At 48.9% G+C, this 23,349-nt stretch overlaps 1 protein-coding gene across 2 annotated transcripts in view; it reads left to right on the top strand.

The window, feature by feature from the left end:
* The window catches only part of IQCC (IQ motif containing C), a 132,577-nt gene that overhangs the window by 46,345 nt on the left and 62,883 nt on the right, over positions 1-23,349 (top strand). For both annotated transcript variants that reach the window (XM_063957179.1, XM_063957180.1), the window contains exons 2-4: positions 14,081-14,181; positions 14,331-14,477; positions 14,555-15,008. In XM_063957179.1, the coding sequence (XP_063813249.1) occupies positions 14,146-14,181; positions 14,331-14,477; positions 14,555-15,008 (637 nt within the window). In that variant the 5' untranslated portion in view covers positions 14,081-14,145. The remainder of the gene's footprint in view (positions 1-14,080; positions 14,182-14,330; positions 14,478-14,554; positions 15,009-23,349) is intronic.

Genomic DNA, 23,349 nt, shown 5'->3' with positions numbered 1-23,349 from the left:
AGCTTTTACAGGTCAGGTGGTGTGTACTGGCTCCTCCCCCTATGACCCTCCTCCAGACTCCAGTTAGATTTTTGTGCCCGGCCGAGAAGGGTGCAATTCTAGGTGGCTCTCATAAAGAGCTGCTTAGAGAGTTTAGCTTAGGTTTTTTATTTTACAGTGATTCCTGCTGGCAACAGGATCACTGCAACGAGGGACAGAGGGGAGAAGAAGTGAACTCACCTGCGTGCAGGATGGATTGGCTTCTTGGCTACTGGACATGAAGCTCCAGAGGGACGATCACAGGTACAGCCTGGATGGTCACCGGAGCCACGCCGCCGGCCCCCTCACAGATGCTGAAGCAAGAAGAGGTCCAGAATCGGCGGCTGAAGACTCCTGCAGTCTTCTTAAGGTAGCGCACAGCACTGCAGCTGTGCGCCATTTTCCTCTCGGCACACTTCACACGGCAGTCACTGAGGGTGCAGGGCGCTGGGGGGGGGGCGCCCTGGGAGGCAAATGAAAACCTTTAAAAAGGCTAAAAATACCTCACATATAGCCCCAGAGGCTATATGGAGATATTTACCCCTGCCTAAATGTACTAAATAGCGGGAGACGAGCCCGCCGAAAAAGGGGCGGGGCCTATCTCCTCAGCACACGGCGCCATTTTCTGTCACAGCTCCGCTGGTCAGGAAGGCTCCCAGGTCTCTCCCCTGCACTGCACTACAGAAACAGGGTATAACAGAGAGGGGGGGCAAAATAAATGGCAATATATTAATATAAAAGCAGCTATAAGGGAGCACTTAATCATAAGGCTATCCCTGTCATATATAGCGCTTTTTGGTGTGTGCTGGCAGACTCTCCCTCTGTCTCCCCAAAGGGCTAGTGGGTCCTGTCTTCGTATAGAGCATTCCCTGTGTGTCTGCTGTGTGTCGGTACGTGTGTGTCGACATGTATGAGGACGTTATTGGTGTGGAGGCGGAGCAATTGCCAAATATGAGGATGTCACCTCCTAGGGGGTCGACACCAGAATGGATGCCTTTATTTGTGGAATTACGGGATAGCGTCAACTCGCTTAAGCAGTCGTTTGCCGACATGAGGCGGCCGGACACTCAATTAGTGCCTGTCCAGGCGCCTCAAACACCGTCAGGGGCTGTAAAACGCCCCTTGCCTCAGTCGGTCGACACAGACCCAGACACAGGCACTGATTCCGGTGGTGAAGGTGACGAATCAACCGTATTTTCCAGTAGGGCCACACGTTATATGATTTTGGCAATAAAGGAGATGTTACATTTAGCTGATACTACAGGTACCACTAAACAGGGTATTATGTGGGGTGTGAAAAAACTACCAGTAGTTTTTACCGAATCAGAAGAATTAAATGACGTGTGTGATGAAGCGTGGGGTGCCCCGATAAAAAACTGCTAATTTCAAAGAAGTTATTGGCTTTATACCCTTTCCCGCCAGAGGTTAGGGAGCGCTGGGAAACACCTCCTAGGGTGGACAAAGCGCTAACACGCTTATCAAAACAAGTGGCGTTACCCTCTCCTGAGACGGCCGCACTTAAAGATCCATCAGATAGGAGGATGGAAAATATCCAAAAAGGTATATACACACATGCAGGTGTTATACTACGACCAGCTATTGCGACTGCCTGGATGTGCAGTGCTGGGGTAGTTTGGTCAGAGTCCCTGATCGAAAATATTGATACCCTGGACAGGGACAATATTTTACTGTCGTTAGAACAAATAAAGGATGCATTTCTTTATATGCGTGATGCACAGAGAGATATCTGCACACTGGCATCACGGGTAAGTGCTATGTCCATTTCGGCCAGAAGAGCTTTATGGACACGACAGTGGACAGGCGATGCGTAGAGGAGTTATTTGGGGTCGGTCTATCGGATTTGGTGGCCACGGCTACGGCCGGGAAATCCACCTTTCTACCTCAAGTCACTCCCCAACAGAAAAAGGCACCGACCTTTCAACCGCAGCCCTTTCGTTCCTTTAAAAATAAGAGAGCAAAGGGCTATTCATATCTGCCACGAGGCAGAGGACGAGGGAAGAGACAGCAACAGGCAGCTCCTTCCCAGGAACAGAAGCCCTCCCCGGCTTCTACAAAAGCCTCAGCATGACGCTGGGGCTTCGCAAGCGGACTCGGGGGCGATAGGCGGTCGTCTCAAGAATTACAGCGCGCAGTGGGCTCACTCGCAGGTAAATCCCTGGATCCTGCAGATAATATCTCAGGGGTACAGGTTGAAATTAGAGACAGAGCCACCTCGCCGTTTCCTGAAGTCTGCTTTACCAACGTCCCCCTCAGAAAGGGAGACGGTTTTGGAAGACATTCACAAGCTGTATTCTCAGCAGGTGATAGTCAAGGTACCTCTTCTACAACAAGGGAAGGGGTATTATTCCACTCTTTTTGTGGTACCGAAGCCGGATGGCTCGGTAAGGCCTATTCTAAATCCGAAGTCCTTGAACCTGTACATAAAGAAGTTCAAGTTCAAGATGGAGTCACTCAGAGCAGTGATAGCGAACCTGGAAGAAGGGGACTTTATGGTATCCTTGGACATCAAGGATGCGTATCTCCACGTTCCAATTACCCCTCACACCAGGGGTACCTCAGGTTCGTTGTACAAAACTGTCACTATCAGTTTCAGACGCTGCCGTTTGGTTTGTCCACGGCACCTCGGGTCTTTACAAAGGTAATGGCCGAGATAATATTTCTTCTTCGAAGAAAAGGCGTATTAATTATCCCATACTTGGACGATCTCCTAATAAGGGCAAGGTCCAGAGAACAGCTAGAGATGGGTTTAGCACTATCTCAAGAGGTGCTAAAGCAGCACGGATGGATTCTGAATATTCCAAAATCCCAATTAATGCCGACAACTCGTCTGCTGTTCCTGGGGATGATTCTGGACACAGTTCAGAAAAAGGTTTTTCTTCCCGAAGAAAAAGCCAAGGAGTTATCTGACCTGGTCAGGAACCTCCTAAAACCAGGAAAGGTGTCTGTACATCAATGCACAAGAGTCCTGGGAAAAAATGGTAGCTTCTTACGAAGCAATCCCTTTCGGCAGATTCCATGCAAAGGGATCTGTTGGACAAATGGTCAGGGTCGCATCTTCAGATGCACCTGCGGATAACCCTGTCGCCGAGGACAAGGGTATCCCGTCTGTGGTGGTTGCAGGAGGCTCATCTATTGGAGGGCCGCAGATTCGGCATGCAGGATTGGATCCTGGTGACCACGGATGCCAGCCTGAGAGGCTGGGGAGCAGTCACACAGGGAAGAAATTTCCAGGGAGTGTGGTCGAGCCTGAAAAAGTCTCTTCACATAAGCATTCTGGAACTAAGAGCAATCTACAATGCTCTAAGCCAGGCGGAACCTCTGCTTCAAGGAAGACCGGTGTTGATCCAGTCGGACAACATCACGGCAATCGCCCATGTAAACAGACAGGGCGGCACAAGAAGCAGGAGGGCAATGGCAGAAGCTGCCAGGATCCTTCGCTGGGCGGAGAATCACGTGATAGCACTGTCAGCAGTATTCATCCCGGGCGTGGACAACTGGGAAGCAGAATTCCTCAGCAGACACGACCTTCACCCGGGAGAGTGGGGACTTCATCCAGAAGTTTTCCACATGCTATTAAACCGTTGGGTAAAACCAATGGTGGACATGATGGCGTCTCGCCTCAACAAAACACTGGACAGGTATTGCGCCAGGTCAAGAGATCCGCAGGCAATAGCTGTGGACGCGCTGGTAACACCTTGGGTGTACCAGTCGGTATATGTTTTTCCTCCTCTGCCTCTCATACCAAAGGTATTGAGGATTATACGGCAAAGAGGAGTAAGACTAGTGGCTCCGGATTGGCCAAGAAGGACTTGGTACCCGGAACTTCAAGAGATGGTCACGGACGATCCGTGGCCTCTACTTCTGAGAAGGGACCTGCTTCAGCAGGGTCCTTGTCTTTTTCAAGACTTACCGCGGCTGCGTTTGACGGCATGGCGTTTGAATGCCAGATCCTAAAAGGAAAAGGCATTCCAGAAGAAGTCATTCCTACCTTGATAAAGGCAAGGAAGGAAGTCACCGCGAAGCATTATCGCCGTATTTGGCGAAAATATGTTGCGTGGTGCGAGCAGCGGAGTGCTCCGATGGAGGAATTTCAACTGGGTCGTTTTCCTACATTTCCTGCAATCAGGATTGTCTGTGGGTCTCAAATTGGGATCTATTAAGGTTCAAATTTCGGCCCTATCAATATTCTTCCAAAAAGAATTGGCCTCAGTCCCTGAGGTCCAGATTTTTATCAAAGGAGTACTGCATATACAGCCTCCTGTGGTGCCTAAGGTGGCACCGTGGGATCTAAATGTAGTTTTAGATTTCCTCAAATCCAATTGGTTTGAACCACTAAAGAATGTGGATTTGAAATATCTCACATGGAAAGTGACTATGTTACTGGCCCTGGCTTCGGCCGGGAGAGTATCTGAACTGGCGGCTTTGTTTTATAAAAGCCCTGATTTAATTTTCCATTCGACATAGGGCAGAGCTGCGGACGCGTCCGCATTTTCTCCCTAAGGTGGTATCAGCGTTTCACCTGAACCAGCCTATTGTAGTGCCTGCGGCTACAGACGACTTGAAGGACTCCAAGTTGTTGGACGTTGTCAGAGCCTTAAAAATATACATTTAAAGGACGGCTGGAGTCAGAAAATCTGACTCGCTGTTTATACTGTATGCACCCAACAAGTTGGGTGCACCTGCTTCTAAGCAGTCGATTGCTCGTTGGATTTGTAACAAAATTCAACTTGTACATTCTGTGGCAGGCCTGCCACAGCCTAAATCTGTTAAGGCCCATTCCGCAAGGAAGGTGGGCTCATCTTGGGCGGCTGCCCGAGGGGTCTCGGCATTACAACTCTGCCGAGCAGCTACGTGGTCAGGGGAGAACACGTTTGTAAATTTTTACAAATTTGATACCCTGGCAAAGGAGGACCTGGAGTTCTCTCATTCGGTGCTGCAGAGTCATCCGCACTCTCCCGCCCGTTTGGGAGCTTTGGTATAATCCCCATGGTCCTTTCAGGAACCCCAGCATCCACTTAGGACGATAGAGAAAATAAGAATTTACTTACCGATAATTCTATTTCTCGGAGTCCGTAGTGGATGCTGGGCGCCCATCCCAAGTGCGGATTATCTGCAATACTTGTACATAGTTATTGTTAACTAATTCGGGTTATTGTTTAGGAAGCCATCTTTCAGAGGCTCCTCTGTTATCATACTGTTAACTGGGTTTAGATCACAAGTTGTACGGTGTGATTGGTGTGGCTGGTATGAGTCTTACCCGGGATTCAAAATCCTCCCTTATTGTGTACGCTCGTCCGGGCACAGTACCTAACTGGAGTCTGGAGGAGGGTCATAGGGGGAGGAGCCAGTACACACCACCTGACCTGTAAAAGCTTTACTTTTGTGCCCTGTCTCCTGCGGAGCCGCTATCCCCCATGGTCCTTTCAGGAACCCCAGCATCCACTACGGACTCCGAGAAATAGAATTATCGGTAAGTAAATTCTTATTTTTCCGTATTTTGGAATAATTGCATACCATAGTGAGATATAATGGTGATGGGACCTAAGTCTAAGCACAGAATGCATTTATGTTACATATACACCTTATACACACAGCCTGAAGGTAATTTTAGCCAATATTTTTTATAACTTTGTGCATTAAACAAAGTGTGTGTACATTCACACAATTCATTTATGTTTCATATACACCTTATACACACAGCCTGAAGGTCATTTAATACAATATTTTTAATAACTTTGTGTATTAAACAAAGTTTGCGTACATTGAGCCATCAGAAAACAAAGGTTTCACTATCTCACTCAAAAAATTCCGTATTTCGGAAAATTCCGTATTTCGGAATATTTGGATATGGGATACTCAACCTGTAATGTGGTGCTATTTGTGTTATGTGGTGCTATTTGCGTAATGCAATGCTATACATGTAGTGCGGTGCTAAACACAGAATGCAGTGCTATACGTGTAATACAGTACTTTCTCTATCGTCCTAGTGGATGCTGGGGTTCCTGAAAGGACCATGGGGAATAGCGGCTCCGCAGGAGACAGGGCACAAAAGTAAAGCTTTCCGATCAGGTGGTGTGCACTGGCTCCTCCCCCTATGACCCTCCTCCAAGCCAGTTAGATTTTTGTGCCCGGCCGAGAAGGGTGCAATCTAGGTGGCTCTCCTAAAGAGCTGCTTAGAAAAGTTTAGCTTAGGTTTTTTATTTTACAGTGAGTCCTGCTGGCAACAGGATCACTGCAACGAGGGACTTAGGGGAGAAGAAGTGAACTCACCTGCGTGCAGGATGGATTGGCTTCTTGGCTACTGGACATTAGCTCCAGAGGGACGATCACAGGTACAGCCTGGATGGTCACCGGAGCCTTGCCGCCGGCCCCCTTGCAGATGCTGAAGTAAGAAGAGGTCCAGAATCGGCGGCAGAAGACTCCTCAGTCTTCTAAAGGTAGCGCACAGCACTGCAGCTGTGCGCCATTTTCCTCTCAGCACACTTCACACGGCAGTCACTGAGGGTGCAGGGCGCTGGGAGGGGGGCGCCCTGGGAGGCAAATGAATACCTAGTTTGGCTAAAAATACCTCACATATAGCCTCCCGAGGCTATATGGAGATATTTAACCCCTGCCAGAATCCGTTAAGAGCGGGAGACGAGGCCGCCGAAAAAGGGGCGGGGCCTATCTCCTCAGCACACAGCGCCATTTTCCCTCACAGAAAGGCTGGAGGGAAGGCTCCCAGGCTCTCCCCTGCACTGCACTACAGAAACAGGGTTAAAACAGAGAGGGGGGGCACTAATTTGGCGATATGCTTATATATATTAAGATGCTATAAGGGAAAACACTTATAAAAGGTTGTCCCTATATAATTATAGCGTTTTTGGTGTGTGCTGGCAAACTCTCCCTCTGTCTCTCCAAAGGGCTAGTGGGTCCTGTCCTCTATCAGAGCATTCCCTGTGTGTGTGTGCTGTGTGTCGGTACGTGTGTGTCGACATGTATGAGGACGATGTTGGTGAGGAGGCGGAGCAATTGCCTGTAATGGTGATGTCACTCTCTAGGGAGTCGACACCGGAATGGATGGCTTATTTAGGAAATTACGTGATAATGTCAACACGCTGCAAGGTCGGTTGACGACATGAGACGGCCGACAAACAATTAGTACCGGTCCAGACGTCTCAAAAACACCGTCAGGGGTTTTTAAAACGCCCGTTTACTTTAGTCGGTCGACACAGACACAGACAGGGACACTGAATCCAGTGCCGACGGTGAATAAACAAACGTATTCCTTATTAGGGCCACACGTTAAGGGCAATGAAGGAGGTGTTACATATTTCTGATACTACAAGTACCACAAAAGAGGGTATTATGTGGGATGTGAAAAAACTACCATAGTTTTTCCTGAATCAGATAAATTAAATAAAGTGTGTGATGATGCGTGGGTTCCCCCCGATAGAAAATGATGGGCGGTATACCCTTTCCCGCCAGAAGTTAGGGCGCGTTGGGAAACACCCCTTAAGGTGGATAAGGCGCTCACACGCTTATCAAAACAAGTGGCGGTACCGTCTATAGATAGGGCCGTCCTCAAGGACCAGCTGACAGGAGGCTGGAAAATATCATAAAAAGTATATACACACATACTGGTGTTATACTGCGACCAGCGATCGCCTCAGCCTGGATGTGCAGAGCTGGGGTGGCTTGGTCGGATTCCCTGACTAAAAATATTGATACCCTTGACAGGGACAGTATTTTATTGACTATAGAGCATTTAAAGGATGCATTTCTATATATGCGAGATGCACAGAGGAATATTTGCACTCTGGCATCATGAGTAAATGCGATGTCCATAACTGCCAGAAGATGTTATGGACACGACAGTGGTCAGGTGATGCAGATTCCAAACGGCACAAAGGTGTATTGCCGTATAAAGGAAGAGGAGTTATTTGGGGTCGGTCCATCGGACCTGGTGGCCACGGCAACTGCTGGAAAATCCACCGTTTTTTACCCTAAGTCACATCTCTGCAGAAAAAGACACCGTCTTTTCAGCCTCAGTCCTCTCGTCCCTATAAGATCATATCTGCCCAGGGATAGAGGAAAGGGGAGAAGACTGCAGCAGGCAGCCCATTCCCAGGAACAGAAGCGTTCCACCGCTTCTGACAAGTTCTCAGCATGGCGCTGAGACCGTACAGGACCCCTGGATACTACAAGTAGTATCCCGGGGGTACAGATTGGAATGTCGAGACGTTTCCCCTTCGCAGGCTCCTGAAGTCTGCTTTACCAAGGTCTCCCTCCGACAAGGAGGCAGTATGGGAAAAAATTCACAAGCTGTATTCCCAGCAGGTGATAATTAAATTACCCCTCCTACTACAAGAAAAGGGGTATTATTCCACACTATATTGTGGTACTGAAGCCAGATGGCTAGGTGAGACTTATTCTAAAAATTTTTTTTTGAACACTTACAAAGGTTCAAATCAAGATGGAGTCACTCAGAGCAGTGATAACGAACCAGGAAGAAGGGGACTATATAGTGTCCCGGGACATCAGGGATGCTTACCTCTATGTCCCAAATTTGCCCTTCTCACTAAGGGTACCTCAGGTTCGTGGTGCAGAACTGTCACTATCAGTTTCAGACGCTGCCGTTTGGATTGTCCACGGCACCCCGGGTCTTTACCAAGGTAATGGCCGAAATGATGATTCTTCTTCGAAGAAAAGGCGTCTTAATTATCCCTTACTTGGACGATCTCCTGATAAGGGCATAGTCCAGGGAACTGTTGGAGGTCGGAGTAGCACTATCTCGGATACTGCTACAACAGCACGGGTGGATTCTAAATATTCCAAAATCGCAGCTGATCCCGACGACACGTCTGCTGTGCCTAGGGATGATTCTGGACACAGTCCAGAAAAAGGTGTTTCTCCCGGAAGAGAAAGCCAGGGAGTTATCCGAGCTAGTCAGGAACCTCCTAAAAACAGTGCATCATTGCACAAGGGTCCTGGTAAAAATGGTGGCTTCCTACGAAGCAATTCCATTCGGCAGATTTCACGCAAGAACTTTTCAGTGGGATCTGCTGGACAAATGGTCCGGATCGCATCTTCAGATGCATCAGCGGATAACACTATATCCAAGGACAAGGGTGTCTCTCCTGTGGTAGTTATAGAGTGCTCATCTTCTAGAGGGCCGCAGATTCGGCATTCAGGATTGGATGCTGGTGACCACGGAGCCCAGCCCGAGAGGCTGGGGAGCAGTCACACAAGGAAAAAATTTCCAGGGAGTGTGATCAAGTCTGGAGACTTTTCTCCACATAAATATACTGGAGCTAAGGGTAAATTTATAATGCTCTAAGCTTAGCAAAACCTCTGCTTCAAGGTCAGCCGGTATTGATCCAGTGGGAAAAACATCACGGCAGTCGCCCACGTAAACAGACAGGGCGACACAAGAAGCAGGAGGGCAATGGCAAAAACTGCAAGGACTTTTCGCTGGGCGGAAAATCATGTGATAGCACTGTCAGCAGTGTTTCATCCCGGGAATGGAAACTGGAAAGCAGACTTCCTCAGCAGGCACGACCTCCACCCGGGAGTGTGGAAACTTCATCGGGAAGTTTTTTCCACATGATTGTAAACCGTTGGGAAATACCAAAGGTGGACATGATGGCGTCCCGTCTGAACAAAAAACGGGACAGGTATTGCGCCAGGTCAAGAGACCCTCAGGCAATAGCTGTGGACGTTCTGGTAACACCGTGGGTGTACCAGTCGGTGTATGTGTTCCCTCCTCTGCTTCTCATACCTAAGGTGCTGAGAATTATAAGACGTAGAGGAGTAAGAACTATACTCATGGCTCCGGATTGGCCAAGAAGGACTTGGTACCCGGAACTTCAAGAGATGCTTACAGAGGTCTTATGGCCTCTGCCGCTAAGAAGGGACTTGCTTCAGCAAGTACCATGTCTGTTCCAAGACTTACCGCAGCTGCGTTTGTCGGCATGGCGGTGGAAAGCCGGATCCTAAGGGAAAAAGGCATTCCGGAAGAGGTCATTCCTACCCTGGTCAAAGCCAGAAAGGAGGTGACCGCACAACATTATCACCAAATGTGGCGAAAATATGTTGCGTGGTGTGAGGCCAGGAAGGCCCCACAAAGAAATTTCAACTCGGTCGTTTCCTGCATTTCCTGCAAACAGGAGTGTCTATGGGCCTCAAATTGGGGTCCATTATGGTTCAAATTTCGGCCCTGTCGATTTTCTTCCAGAAAGAATTGGCTTCAGTTCTTGAAGTCCAGAAGTTTGTCAAGGGAGTATTGCATATACAACCCCCTTTTGTGCCTCCAGTGGCACTGTGGGATCTCAACGTAGTTCTGGGATTCCTCAAAATCACATTGGTTTACAACCAGTCAAATCTGTGGATTTGAAGCATCTCACATGAAAAGTGACCATGCTCTTGGCCCTGGCCTGGACCAGGCGAGTGTCAAATTGGTGGTTTTTTCTCAAAAAAGCCCATATCTGTTTGTCCATTCGGACAGGGCAGAGCTGCGGACTCGTCCCCAGTTCTCTCCCTAAGGTGGTGTCAGTGTTTCACCTGAACCAGCTTATTGTGGTGCCTTGCACCTACTAGGGACTTGGAGGACTCCAAGTTGCTAGATGTTGTCAGGGCCCTGAAAATATGTTCCAGGACGGCTGTAGTCAGGGAAACTGACTTGCTGTTATCCTGTATGCACCCAACAAACTGGGTGCTCTTGCTTCTAAGCAGACTATTGCTAGTTGGATGTGTAATACAATTCAGCTTACACATTCTGTGGCAGGCCTGCCACAGCCAAAATATGTAAAGGCCCATTCCACAAGGAAGGTGGGCTCATCTTGGGCGGCTGCCCGAGGGGTCTCGGCTTTACAACTTTGCCGAGCAGCTACTTGGTCAGGGGCAAACACGTTTGCTAAATTCTACAAATTTGATACCCTGGCTAAGGAGGACCTGGAGTTCTCTCATTCGGTGCTGCAGAGTCATCCGCACTCTCCCGCCCGTTTGGGAGCTTTGGTATAATCCCCATGGTCCTTTCAGGAACCCCAGCATCCACTAGGACGATAGAGAAAATAAGAATTTACTTACCGATAATTCTATTTCTCGGAGTCCGTAGTGGATGCTGGGCGCCCATCCCAAGTGCGGATTATCTGCAATACTTGTACATAGTTACAAAAATCGGGTTATTATTGTTGTGAGCCATCTTTTCAGAGGCTCCGCTGTTATCATACTGTTAACTGGGTTTAGATCACAAGTTGTACGGTGTGATTGGTGTGGCTGGTATGAGTCTTACCCGGGATTCAAAATTCCTCCCTTATTGTGTACGCTCGTCCGGGCACAGTACCTAACTGGCTTGGAGGAGGGTCATAGGGGGAGGAGCCAGTGCACACCACCTGATCGGAAAGCTTTACTTTTGTGCCCTGTCTCCTGCGGAGCCGCTATTCCCCATGGTCCTTTCAGGAACCCCAGCATCCACTACGGACTCCGAGAAATAGAATTATCGGTAAGTAAATTCTTATTATTTGTGTAATAATGTGTTGGCTGTGTATGTAATCAGGGGCGGATTGGCCACTGGGACAGATTCCGCTGCGCTGGTCCCCTGTGTCTGTGACTGTGCTGTATGTAGCGTGTGCTCCATGTACTGTGTGCAATGCTCCATGTACTGTGCTGTATGTAGCGTGTGCTCCCCCTCCATGTACTGTGCTGTATGTAGTGTGTGCTCCCTCCCTGTACTGTGCTGTATGTAGTGTGTGTGCTCCCTCCCTGTACTGTGCTGTATGTAGTGTGTGTGCTCCCTCCCTGTACTGTGCTGTATGTAGTGTGTGCTCCCCTCCCTCTACTGTGCTGTATGTAGTGTGTGCTCCCTCCCTGTACTGTGCTGTATGTAGTGTGTGTGCTCCCTCCCTGTACTGTGCTGTATGTAGTGTGTGTGCTCCCTCCCTGTACTGTGCTGTATGTAGTGTGTGTGTGCTCCCTCCCTGTACTGTGCTGTATGTAGTGTGTGCTCCCCTCCCTCTACTGTGCTGTATGTAGTGTGTGCTCCCTCCCTGTACTGTGCTGTATGTAGTGTGTGTGCTCCCTCCCTGTACTGTGCTGTATGTAGCGTGTGCTCCCTCCCTGTACTGTGCTGTATGTAGTGTGTGCTCCCTCCCTGTACTGTGCTGTATGTAGCGTGTGCTCCCTCCCTGTACTGTGCTGTATGTAGCGTGTGCTCTCCCTCCCTGTACTGTGCTGTATGTAGCGTGTGCTCCCCCTCCCTGTACTGTGCTGTATGTAGTGTGTGCTCCCCCTCCCTGTACTGTGCTGTATGTAGTGTGTGCTCTCCCTCCCTGTACTGTGCTGTATGTAGTGTGTGCTCCTCCCTCCTGTACTGTGCTGTATGTAGCGTGTGCTCCCTCCCTGTACTGTGCTGTATGTAGCGTGTGCTCCCTCCCTGTACTGTGCTGTATGTAGCGTGTGCTCCCCCTCCATGTACTGTGCTGTGTGTAGCGTGTGCTCCCTCCCTGTACTGTGCTGCATGTAGCGTGTGCTCCCCCTCCTTGTACTTTGAAATATATAAGGTTTAAAAAAAAAGTTTGTATAATGAAAAATCCATAAAATCAGAAGTAGATTAAAGGCATGACTGCAGTGTCAGTAGACACAGAAAGTGGGCATATCAGTCCTTGTATATTCAGACGTGCAGATGTACATCAGGGAAGGGCATTGTAGCAGCATATGCATAAAGTCACAGGTAAACATTAACATAACGTAAAGCAACTGTGTATCTCAGAATCAGGACCTCTGAGGAGTGACCCCGCCCTCTAGACAGGCCCCTCCCCCCTCAACAGGCTCTGCCCCCATTAGGTCTGCTTCCATAAATTTCCCGGGCTGGTGTTCGATCCCAATCTGCCCCTGGTAGACAGCGATGCTGGAACATGTGCTGATTAAAATCACCTATGGGCAGATGTCTTGAATGCTAGTACAATGCTGAAAAAATCTTTACCTTCAAGTGTATTTTATACACTCTAATACAGAGGAAAAGGGGTACTGCTTGGACTGCACACCCTTAATGCTAACATATTAAGAGGTGCTACCATACTGAGACTTGTAGTGCTATGCAAGGAAAATAAAATGCAGTAAGACACACTCTAAGCACGAAGATGATTGTCTTGACTATCTGTATTCTTGGTGCTTTGAGTGTGCACCTGCTTGTTCTTCTTTCTGCATGGCACTACATTTCTCAGCATGGTAGCACCTCTGCATACTTGCCTACTCTCTCTTAAGATGTGGGAGACTCAATGATTTTTTTGGGAGTCCTCCGTACCATACCTCCCAACTTTGGCTGCCATGGACTCTGGACCCTCGCCCAACAAAAAAGGGGTGCGACTTCAGACGGGAGGGTGCATAGCCATGGACAGAAGTGGGCACGTTTTTGGGATCGTGCTCACCACTCCCTGAGCAGATGGGCAAGCCCCCAAGTTACCTCCTTGCACTGTTTAGATGCCGTGCACATGGCATCTATTCAGGGATCACCAGCTGCCTTGGCAGAGCAGCGGTGATCAAAGGCTCCCCTAACCTCACCCCCGGCATATCTGTCCACTTTTCAGTGAAGTGGACAGGATTGGGAGATAATACCGGGAATTACGGCATCGTAGGCAGAGGCCTTATGACATGAAGAAGCAATATCAAACAATTGCTGAAAAAAGGTTTTATTTGTGATGTCCCCCTAAGGTTTATTCTAGCAACACTGGGGTAAATTATTAATCAAGTAATAAAAGTAAAATTAAATTTTAAGATTGTGTTTTTTTTTTTTGTTTTTTTTTAACGTGTTACAAACATCCCAGTTCTGCCTCTATAACTTTCCTAAGCCAGACAAAATAAAATAGAAGTATTAAAATAAACGGGAGCAACATCAAACACATTTACGGACATTTCCAAAGGCGCACCAAATATGTGAAAATAACCATGAATCAGTCACTGTATTACTATGTTTTTGTGCGAGTTTTGTATTTATCTTCTTTCTACAAAATGTTTGCTGCGCCTGTGACACACATTTAAATACAAGTTTTCACTCCTTCAATAGAAACACCATTAATGAACAGATTAGACGGTGCCTTGGACAGTTGCCAAAAGAACGGCGATTGATTGATGGAGGAGGCGAAAGTGTCAGCTGGGCTCCTGCAGGTAAGAGCGGGGCATCAGTATTGGTGGTGGAAATTAATGAAATCATCGTATAGACGGGCGAGCGGCAACGGCGGCCGTGAGATTCATAGCCGCGCTGCTGTTACTGCCATATTCATGCTCTATCTGACCCTGCTGCTCTCTTCCCCTAGAAACACATCCGCGGCCTGCTGACCCGACGTAAGCTGCAGAGGTTGCTGCAGGACTATGTGGAGGTGGTGCGGCAGGTAGAGGGAGAGGAGTTTGTGCTGCACTGTGGCAAATGGCTCCTCTCCCCCCCAAAATTTACAGCGCTGGTGGTGAGTAGTACGATTCATTTAAAAGGTTCTGCTATATGACCTGACCTGCTTTAAGACTGCAAATTTTTGTTTTTCAGGATGGAGTCCAAGAAAAGTCTTGTGGCTGTAAGCAGTATGGCTGCCCCCACCACATGCTCACAAGGTCTGCAGACTCTGTAGAATTCCAAAACCGAAAAGAACCTGTCATTGTGACTGCAGGAGGACGTGGAGGTCGTCACGAAGAAGAAACAGATGTACAGAGCCTATTAAATAAGCGCTGCCCCCCAGAGGCTATTGGCCCAGATTTGGAGAGTTGCCCCCAAGAGGCTGTTGGCCCGGAGAGTGAGCGATGCCCTCCAGAGACTGTTGGCATAGAAAATGAGCCCTGCTGTCTAGACACGGCCGACCTGATGAGGGAGTACTGCCCTCTAGAGCCTGTTGGTCTGGGACAGGAGCGCTGCGCTCCTTATTCTGAGATGTCAGTGAGCACAGATCAAAGTGTGCAATGGACAAGAGACAACTTACTATGGAGTGACAAACTTTTATATACAGGTGAGAAAGAAAGAGCTAAGGCTATGCAGTATATCTATATTATATGTATTTAATGAGAGGCACTTACAAGCTTTTGAAAAGGACATGCCACTTATGGCTGCTTTGGCATGATTCCCTCTAGCAATAGGCTATTTATTTTTCTCTTACGTCCTAGAGGATGCTGGGGACTCCAAAAGGACCATGGGGGTATAGACGGATCCGCAGGAGCTTGGGCACACTATAAAGACTTAAACTGGGTGTGAACTGGCTCCTCCCTCTATGCCCCTCCTCCAGACCTCAGTTAGACTTTGTGCCCAGGAGTGATGGGTCACACACTAGGGGAGCTCTACTGAGTTTCTCTAAAAGACTCTTATGTTAGGTTTTTTATTTTCAGGCAGACCTGCTGGCTACAGGCCCCCTGCAGCGTGGGAGTGAGGGGAGAGAAGCAGGACCTACTTCTTCTTAGTTTAAGGGCTCTGCTTCTCGGCTACTGGACACCATTAGCTCCAGAGGGTTCGATCACTTGGTTCGCCTAGCTGCTTGTTCCCGGAGCCGCGCCGTCATCCCCCTCACAGAAGCCAGAAGAAAGAAGCCGGGTGAGTATTAGAAGAGAAGAAGACTTCAGTGACAGCAGAAGACTTCAGCAACGGAGGTAACAGGCAGCGGTCGCGCTGCGCTCCGTGCTCCCACACCATCGCACTCACAGGGTGCTGGGAGGGGGGGGGGGGGGGGGAGCGCCCTGGGCAGCAAGTTACTGAGGCTCTTTTTTAGGTTGGCTTAAATTGTTCTTCGGTGCCTGGGCACCGTGTCCGCTACCCCCGCCAGCATATCGCAGCGGTCCTGCTGCGTGCCATTGCTCCCACACACCAACGGCTGGTATCGGGTGCAGGGCACGGGGTGGGGGGGGGGGGCGCCCTGGGCAGTATGTTTTACAGTATGTTTTACTTCCAGAGCACATACACAGTGGGTAGCCACTGTATATGGTCCCCTGCCTGCAAATACGGGTTATAATATAACGGGCTACCGCGCGCCGATAAGGGGCGGGGCTTAGCCCTCACAGCTAGATACAGCGCCATTTTTCCTCAATGTCCCCGCCAAAACAGTGTACAGCACAAACAAGGGGGGGCACATACTGTTAGTGTTATGTAGGAATGTATAACACTATTTGGTTTGGAAATAAGCATGTACTCATGGTTGAGTATAATCGCTGTGTGCTACCTGTCAGATATACACTTGTGTCGACATGTGTGAATGTTCTGTCACAAACGCCTCTGGGGTTCATTGTCTGCATCGCCGACGCCTGTTTGGTGCTTGTTACTGTAGATACTGAGTCAACAGATCGGTTGTGTTATATTTGTTCATAGTAAACACGGTATGGGAGACACAGTAGTCTGTGGGTGACCCTGTTGGCACCAACTGTTATTACCGGGTGTAAATTGACATGCTGTAACTAACTTATACCTGTATGTGTATATATATATATATATTTATTTATGGGTATTTATATGATTCGCTTCCATGAGCCTGTAGCTCGAGCACTGACATGGTTATATCTGTGGGGGAATGTTGTTAAAATTATATATGTATAATTCCCTCGGACCCCTTGGGGTCGCAACAATGTTATTTTGCTGGTTACCCCTCCCTGCTGTCGACGATTACTAGGTTTTCTGTCGACTATAATGCTTCCTGGTAGATCCACAACTGCGGTATTCAGTATATGGTCATACACACTCAGAACACATTAATGTCATTTGGGTCCCGAAGGTTCCGGACAATCCGCTTATATGTATGTTATATGTATATATAGGTAGGATATGTGTGTGTATATGTGTATTACATCATGTGCATTCATCTTATGATTTAGAATGAATGCTGCAGTAATTGTATTCTTTCTTATGTGCTGGTCGCTCTGTTGATAAAGCTCTAGGTCGACCGTGACGAGTGGGTCTCCCGTCCTCTCAAGGAGTCCAAATGTTTATTCTTTTCCCGCGGCGGATAGAATACTGTGAAAGTCAACTCCTGGTCGACACGGGGTCCTGTCACAAGGGATCGGCTACAGGAAGCTAAGTGATATTTTATTTCTATTATTTGGTCTTATTGGCATTACATGCACATGAGGGAGTGTTTATATTCGGAAGGACATCCGATAAAATTATCCTGCAGAGATGGGGGATTTTCCTTATGTTGTGTCTTCTCTATACATAGCGGCAGGCTGCAGTGCGTATGCAGGAGGTGACCGGGGAAATGCTGAGGCTGAGATACTGGAGTTGTTTCCCTGGGGCGGTGCGCCACTGTTTGGGGATGCCTTAGTTCAGTCAATCTCGGCGGATACTGCTGGTAAATCTAACTTAGTGAGTTAGATTCCCTCACAACGGTTGGTGACGCATTCCTTTGTGGGATGCAGTCCCTTTAACTAGTCGATACCGTTCTTTTCTCTTACGTCGTAGAGGATGCTGGGGACTCCGTAAGGACCATGGGGTATAGACGGGCTCCGCAGGAGACATGGGCACTATAAAGAACTTTTGAATGGGTGTGCGCTGGCTCCTCCCTCTATGCCCCTCCTCCAGACCTCAGTTAGATCCTGTGCCCAGAGGAGACTGGGTGCATTACAGGGAGCTCTCCTGAGTTTCTCTGAAAAAAGAATTTTGTTAGGTTTTTTATTTTCAGGGAGCACTGTTGGCAACAGGCTCCCTGCATCGTGGGACTGAGGAGAGAGAAGCAGCCTACTTAAGTGATAGGCTCTGCTTCTTAGGCTACTGGACACCATTAGCTCCAGAGGGAGTCGGAACGCAGGTCTCCCCTCGCTGTTCGTCCCAGAGCCGCGCCGCCGTCCTCCTCGCAGAGCCGGAAGATAGAAGCCGGGTGAGTATAAGAAGAAAAGAAGACTTCAAGGCGGCAGAAGACTTCATATCTTCCCTGAGGTAAGCCGCTGCGCGCCATTGCTCCCACACAACACACACTAGCAGGCACGGATGGGTGCAGGGCGCAGGGGGGGACGCCCTGGGCAGCAATATAAACCTCTAAGGCTGGCATAGGAGTATTATAGGCAGTAGTTATATAAATCCCCCGCCAGTATTATAAAATTGAGCGGGACCGAAGCCCGCCGCTGGATGGGGCGGAGCTTGGTCCCACAGCACTAACCAGCGCCATTTTCTCCACAGAGCTCTGCAGAGACGCTGGCTCCCCGGACTCTCCCCTGCTGAACACGGTGACACAGGGCAAAAAAGAGGGAGGGGGGGGGGCACTTGTGAGGTGCAGCGAGTGTATTGTACATAATTATATAAAAAAGCGCTATATATTCTGGGAATTTGTTTTCCAGTGTCAGTTGGCGCTGGGTGTGTGCTGGCATACTCTCTCTCTGTCTCTCCTAAGGGCCTTATTGGGGGACTATCTCCAGATAAATATCCCTGTGTGTGTGTGGGGGTGTCGGTACGAGTGTGTCGGCATGTCTGAAGCGGAAGGCTCATCTAAGGAGGAGGTGGAGCAGATGATTGTGGTGTCTCCGTCGGCAACGCCGACACCTGATTGGTTGGACATGTGGAATGTTTTAAATGCAAATGTGACCTTATTGCATAAGAGGTTGGACAAAGCAGAGTCCAGGGAAAAAACAGGGAGTCAGTCTATGGCTTTACATGTGTCACAGGGCCCTTCAGGGTCTCAAAAACGTTCTCTATCCCAAATAGCAGACACTGATTCCGACACGGATTCTGACTCCAGTGTCGACTACGATGATGCGAAGTTACACCCAAGGGTGGACAAAAGTATTCATTACATGATTATTGCAATAAAAGATGTTTTGCATATCACAGATGACCCCTCTGTCCCTGACACGAGGGTGCGCATGTATAAGGAAAAGAAACCTGAGGTAACCTTTCCCCCATCTCATGAGCTGAACGAGTTATTTGAAAAAGCTTGGGAAACTCCAGACAAAAAAACTGCAGATTCCCAAGAGGATTCTTATGGCGTATCCTTTCCCTGCACAGGACAGGGTACGATGGGAATCCTCGCCCAGGGTAGACAAGGCTTTAATGCGCTTGTCCAAGAAGGTGGCGCTACCGTCTCCCGACACTGCAGCCCTCAAGGATCCTGCTTTACTCAGACCGGCGATAGCATCGGCATGGGTACGTAGCGCGGTTGCAGCTTGGACAGATACCTTGTCCGCTGACATTGAGACCCTAGATAGGGATACCATTTTATTGACCTTAGGTCACATTAAAGACGCAGTCTTATTGAGAGACGCTCAGAGAGACGTGGGGCTGCTAGGTTCAAGAGCCAACGCCATGGCGATTTCTGCTAGGCGAGCCCTGTGGACCCGCCAATGGACGGGGGATGCCGACTCAAAGAAGCATATGGAGGTTTTACCTTACAAAGGTGAAGTTTTTTTTGGGGAAGGTCTCGCGGACCTGGTTTCCACACCTACCGCAGGTAAATCTACTTTTTTGCCTTTTGTTCCCCCACAGCAAAAGAAAACTCCACAATATCAGATGCAGTCCTTTCAGTCGCATAAGTCCAGAAGAGGTCGGGGCTCATCCTTCCTCGCCAGAGGTAAGGGTAGAGGGAAAAGAACGCCTGCTTTGGCTAGCTCCCAGGAACAGAAGTCCTCCCCGGTTTCTTTTAAATCCACCGCATGACGCTGGGGCTCCACTGAGGGAGTCAGCACCGGTGGGGGCACGTCTTCGACTCTTCAGCCAGGTCTGGGTTCTGTCAGACGTGGATCCTTGGGCGATGGAAATTGTATCCCAGGGCTACAAACTAGAATTCGAAGAGGTGCCCCCTCACCGATTTTTCAAATCGGCCTTGCCAGCTTCTCCCCCAGAGAGGGCAGTAGTGTTGGCTGCAATTCAAAAGCTGTGTAACAGCAAGTGATTGTCACGGTTCCCCTAGCCCAACAGGGAAAAGGGTACTATTCAACCCTGTTCGTGGTCCCGAAGCCGGATGGCTCGGTTAGACCCATTTTAAATCTGAAATCCCTAAACCTGTACTTTGAAAAGGTTAAAATTCAAGATGGAATCGCTCCGGGCAGTGATCTCCAGTCTGGAAGGGGGGGATTTTATGGTGTCACTGGACATAAAGGATGCATACCTTCATGTCCCCATATATCCTCATCAGGAGTACCTGAGGTTCGCTGTACAGGACTGTCATTACCAGTTTCAGACGTTGCCGTTTGGGCTTTTTACTGCCCCGAGGATTTTCACCAAGGTGATGGTGGAGATGATGGTGCTCCTGCGCAGGCAGGGAGTCACAATTATTCCGTACTTGGACGATCTCCTGATAAAAGCGAGATCGAGAGATCAATTGCTAAAAAGCGTGTCACTCTCCCTGAGAGTGCTACAACAGCACGGTTGGATTCTAAATCGGCCAAAGTCGCAATTGATTCCAACGACTCGACTCTCATTCCTAGGCATGCTTCTGGAAACGGAACAGAAGAGGGTTTTTCTCCCAATGGAAAAAGCCCAGGACCTCCAGAACATGGTCAGAGACCTGCTAAAACCAAAAAGAGTGTCTGTTCATCAATGCACTCGAGTTCTGGGAAAAATGGTGGCGACCTACGAGGCCATCCCCTTCGGCAGGTTTCATGCGAGGACATTTCAGTGGGACCTTCTGGACAAGGGGTCTGGGTCCCATCTACAAATACATCAGAAGATAAGCCTGTCCCCCAGGGCCAGGGTGTCGCTCCTGTGGTGGCTGCAGAGTGCTCACCTTCTAGAGGGTCGCAGATTCGGCATTCAAGACTGGGTTCTGATAACCACGGAAGCGAGCCTCCGAGGATGGGGAGCAGTCACGCAAGGAAGGAATTTTCAGGGACTGTGGTCAAGCCAGGAGGCTTGTCTACACATCAACCTACTGGAATTAAGGGCCATATACAACGGCCTACGGCAAGCGGAGAATCTTCTTCGCGACTTACCGGGTCTGATTCAATCAGACAACGTCACAGCCGTGGCTCATGTAAACCGCCAAGGCGGGACCAGGAGCAGAGTGGCAATGGCGGAAGCCAACAGGATTCTGCGCTGGGCAGAAAATCAATTAAGCGCTCTGTCAGCGGTATTCATTCCGGGAGTGGACAACTGGGAAGCAGACTTCCTCAGCAGACAGAACAACAAAGAAAACTACTTTTACAGCGCCTCATCCAAATGAATCAATTGATAAAACCAAGCAGGTATAAAACAGGCTCCTGAGACACCGCGCTTGCCACAACCACTATGTGAGATGGATTAACAAACTAAGAAACAACAAAAAGTGGCTGCGCTGTGTATCAGCAGCTATATAAAAGTAGAGAGCACAACGTGTAAAATATTAAGTGTTTATTCTCATAATTGAAACAATTTAAAACATGTAAATTGACAGTACACCTATATCTGTCTCAGGTGATATAAGAGTTCAGCCATATAGTGAAAGTGGCTATCCAAAGGAATACTTCCTATTGTGCACTATAGTGGAAACAGGAGGATTTGAAATTGCAATTCCAGATGGTAAGTTTCTATCATTCACTGGATAGATATTAAGAGCGTATACTACCTCTCCGACAGGGGCTGGTATAAACTAGCCGAACGTCCCCGGCTAGTAAGTCCTGCGTTGCCCGATGTTGTGCACAGCGGAGAGGAGAAATCCGGTGCCCAATTCTGAGCACCTGCCGCTGTGAAGGAGTGTGCGGTCGTCTCCTGGTCGCCGGCCGGCGGTGATGGCAAGCTGCTGCGATGCCCGATGTAATGCACAGCGGAGCGGGGAGATCGGTTGCCCAATGCTGAGCACCTGCCGCTATGGAGGAATGTGCGGCCGTCTCCTGTTCTCGTGGTCGCTGGCCGGCGGTAATAGCAAGCTGCTGTGATGAAGTGAAAAACGGCCTCTCACCGCGGTCAGCCGGTCAGCTTTGATGGAGATGTAGCTGTATGGATTGCACAGAGAGTAATTCACCTGGACCAGGTGTGCAGAAGGCGGGGTCCTCAGCAGACACGATCTCCATCCAGTAGAGTGGGGACTTCATCGAGAAGTCTTTGCAGAGATAACAAGTCTTTGGGGACTTCCTCAAATAGACGTGATGGCATCACGCCTCAACAAGAAACTTCGGAGGTATTGTGCCAGGTCAAGGGACCCTCAGGCAGTAGCGGTGGACACCCTGGTGACACCATGGGTGTTTCAGTCGGTCTATGTGTTCCCTCCTCTTACTCTCATCTCAAAAATATTGAGAATCATAAGACGAAAAAGAGTACAGACAATACTCATTGTTCCAGATTGGCCTCGAAGGGCCTGGTATTCAGATCTTCAGGAGATGCTCACAGAAGATCCGTGGCCTCTTCCTCTCAGGGAGGACCTGTTGCAGCAGGGACCCCGCGTGTTCCAAGACTTACCGCGGTTACGTTTGATGGCATGGCGGTTGAACACCGAATCCTAGCGGGGAAGGGTATTCCGGAAGAAGTCATACCTACTCTGATGAAGGCTAGGAAGGAAGTGACGGCGAAACATTATCACCGTATCTGGAGGAAATAGATATCTTGGTGTGAAGCCGAGAATGCTCCTACGGAAGGTTTCCACTTGGGCCGTTTACTCCACTTTCTGCAGACAGGAGTGGATATGGGCCTAAAGCTAGGCTCCATTAAGGTACAGATTTCGTCCCTATCTATATTCTTCCAGAAGGAATTGGCTTCTCTCCCAGAAGTCCAAACTTTTGTAAAGGGAGTGCTACACATCCAACCTCCTTTTGTGCCCCCAGTGACACCATGGGACCTTAACGTGGTGTTACAGTTCCTAAAATCTCACTTGTTTGAACCTCTTCAAACAGTTGAATTCAAGTTTCTCACTTGGAAAGTGGTCATGTTGTTGGCCTTTGCATCGGCAAGGCGGGTGTCCGAATTGGCGGCCTTATCTCATAAGAGCCCCTATCTCATTTTCCATGAGGATTGAGCAGAGTTGAGGACTCGTCCTCAATTTTTGCCTAAGGTGGTGTCATCGTTTCATATGAACCAACCTATTGTGGTGCCTGTGGCTGCGGGAGACTTGGAGACTTGGAGGATTCCAAATCCCTTGATGTGGTCAGGGCCTTAAAAATATACGTAGCCAAGACGGCTCGGGTTAGGAAAACAGAGGCACTGTTTGTCCTGTATGCAGCCAACAAGGTTGGCACTCCTGCTTCTAAACAGACTATTGCTTGCTGGATCTGTAACACGATTCAGCAGGCTCATTCTACGGCTGGATTGCCGTTACCAAATTCTGTAAAGGCCCATTCCACCAGGAAGATGGGTTCTTCTTGGGCGGCTGCCCGAGGCGTCTCGGCCTTACAGCTTTGCCGAGCAGCTACTTGGTCGGGTTCAAACACTTTTGCTAAATTCTACAAGTTTGATACCTTGGCTGAGGAGGACCTCATGTT

Source organism: Pseudophryne corroboree, chromosome 2 (genome assembly GCF_028390025.1).
Source record: "Pseudophryne corroboree isolate aPseCor3 chromosome 2, aPseCor3.hap2, whole genome shotgun sequence".
In the NCBI taxonomy this organism is placed as follows: Eukaryota; Metazoa; Chordata; class Amphibia; order Anura; family Myobatrachidae; genus Pseudophryne; species Pseudophryne corroboree.
Note: the sequence above shows the minus strand (reverse complement) of the source record. Positions and strands in the feature narration are given on the sequence as shown.